This window comes from Protobothrops mucrosquamatus, unplaced genomic scaffold, assembly GCF_001527695.2.
Source record: "Protobothrops mucrosquamatus isolate PMUCROS unplaced genomic scaffold, P.Mucros_1.0 scaffold3025, whole genome shotgun sequence".
Lineage (NCBI taxonomy): Eukaryota > Metazoa > Chordata > Lepidosauria > Squamata > Viperidae > Protobothrops > Protobothrops mucrosquamatus.
Window position 1 is genome coordinate 281,070 of NW_015389040.1, and position 2,265 is coordinate 283,334.

Here is a 2,265-nt window from a genome sequence, read left to right on the forward strand (position 1 = left end):
GGGGGGGGGACGGGGGAGAAACAAGGGCGATGAGGGATGGGTGCATGACTGGTTGAGGCTTTGAAGGAGCCAGGGTGGGTGGGTCCAAAGACAGAGGCATGGAAGCGTGTGTGTGTGTGTGTGTGACTGTGTGCATGAGGAACGAGGCCTGCTCCTTGCTAGCTAAGGAAAAGGGTTCTGAGAACGTGGGAAAGGGATCTTGGCCAGGAATTCTGGGTTGACAAGGAACAGATCTCTCCATTCTCTCCTCCCTCGCTCACCAAATGAAAATGAGAGGAGGGGTCCTCCTCAACCCCCCCACCCCATCAGTCCAGGGGATAGCATCAATGGATGCTCTGAAGCTAAGTGCAGGGGAGGGGGGGAAAGAGGGAAGGTGTGGGTCTTTTGAGCATCCCAAGAGATATCCTTTCTGCAGGTGTCGTTCCTGCCTGGCGGGGGGGCTGGCTGGATTCAGGCCACAAATTGGATTTTTAAACAGGGTGGCTTACATCCAACTCGTTTGAAAAGTGGTGGCAGGAGGGTGTGTGCGTGCGTGCCTTCCAACGTGGCCCTTTGATGACTTGTGGACTTCAACTCCCAGAAATCCTCAGCCAGGCACGTGTGCCTGGCTGAGGAATTCTGGGAGTTGAAGTCCACAAGTCATCAAAGGGCCACGTTGGAAGACCCCAGTTTTAGAGGGTCGTTGAGGCCACTTGGAGGTTTCAAACATGGCCCTTTTTATGACTCGTGGACTTCAACTCCCAGAATTCCTCAGCCAGCATGGGGGAACTATGGCCCCTTCATGACTCGTGGACTTCAACTCCCAGAATTCCTCAGCCAGCATGGGGGAACTATGGCCCCTTCATGACTCGTGGACTTCAACTCCCAGAATTCCTGAGCCAGCAGGGGGGAAATTTTGGCCCCTTCATGACTTGTGGACTTCAACTCCCAGAATTCCTCAGCCAGCACGGGGGAACGATGGCCCCTTCATGACTCGTGGACTTCAACTCCCAGAATTCCTCAGCCAGCGTGCCCGGCTGAGGAATTCTGGGAGTTGAAGTCCACAAGTCATCAAAGGGCCACGTTGGAAGACCCCCGGACTTAAGCCTAACCAATCTTAAAAGGTTGCTGAGCTTGGAGACCCTCCCCCTGCTTTAAAGAAAGACTTTTGTTTTGGGTGGGGCTGACCTCTGGGGTGAGGGGCAACCTCCCCCCTCCTCCTCCTCCTCCTCCTCCTCCTTACCTATCTTTGCCGTTCTGTATGGAGTTCTGGCCCAAGCTGGCCCGGTCCAGCATGGGGGAATTACGGCTCCGGTTTGTGCTGGTGGAGAGGACGCTGTTCTGCAAAGGAGGAGAAACGCCAAGTGAGGGAGGGGCGCTGGGGCAGAAGGGTCTGGGGGGGTGGGGAGACCCTGGCAATAGGCTTCTAATATTTCTGTAAGATGGGGAGGGGTGGGGTGGGCAGAAAGAGGGCAGGCGGCCTCCCCCACCTCCAGAAAGAGGCTCCATTTGAGCCTCTAAAAAACAGGCCCGGTAAGAAGCAGTCCTCAACTTACAGCCATTTCTTTAGCGACCGTTCAAAGTTACAACGGCACCAGAATAAAAAAAAAAACGGACTTAGGACCGGTTTTTCGCCCTTACGACCATCGGCGGCATTCCCACGGTTATGGGGATCAAAATTCAGGCGCTTGGCTCGTATTTATGACGGTGGCAGGGGCCTGGGACACTGACCGTGGAGGGCATAGGGGTGCTTTTCTTCCTCTCCAGGCTGGGCAAGGGGCTGGCGGGCACTTTGACGGTGCTCCCGGTCTTGCTGCGCCCGGCCTCCCTCTCCTCCTCGGGCCTCTTGTTCTCGGCGTTGGCAGCCTGCGTTTTCTTGGAGTAAGACGTGGAGGTTGGGATGGTGGGTACTGCGGGGAGACGGAAACAAATAAATATATATATATATTTCGGACTGGACCAAAAGTCACCCAGCTGGCTTTCATGCCTAAAGTGGGACTAGAACTCGCCGTCTCCTGGTGATTGGCCCAAAGTCACCCAGCTGGCTATCATGCCTAAGGCAGGACTAGAACTCACCGTCTCCTGGTGATTGACCCAAAGTCACCCATCCAACTTTCATGTCTAAGGCGGGACTAGAACTCACCGTCTCCTGGTGATTGGCCCAAAGTCACCCAGCCAGCTTTCATGCCCAAGAACCCTCAAACTCACCATCTCTGGTTTCTAGGCCACCCCCATTCACCAGAACAATCAAGCCAGCTGCCTATAATGCTGTGAGACGGCGAGTTC

The 2,265-nt window shown here is 55.1% G+C and overlaps 1 protein-coding gene across 5 annotated transcripts in view; it reads right to left on the reverse strand.

Moving 5' to 3' along the window:
• MARK2 (microtubule affinity regulating kinase 2) overlaps positions 1-2,265 on the reverse strand; it is a 24,983-nt gene that overhangs the window by 8,295 nt on the left and 14,423 nt on the right. For all 5 annotated transcript variants that reach the window (XM_015826265.1, XM_015826263.1, XM_015826261.1 and 2 more), the window contains exons 12-13: positions 1,711-1,889; positions 1,223-1,320 (exon numbers count right to left, since the gene is read on the reverse strand). In XM_015826265.1, the coding sequence (XP_015681751.1) occupies positions 1,223-1,320; positions 1,711-1,889 (277 nt within the window). The remainder of the gene's footprint in view (positions 1-1,222; positions 1,321-1,710; positions 1,890-2,265) is intronic.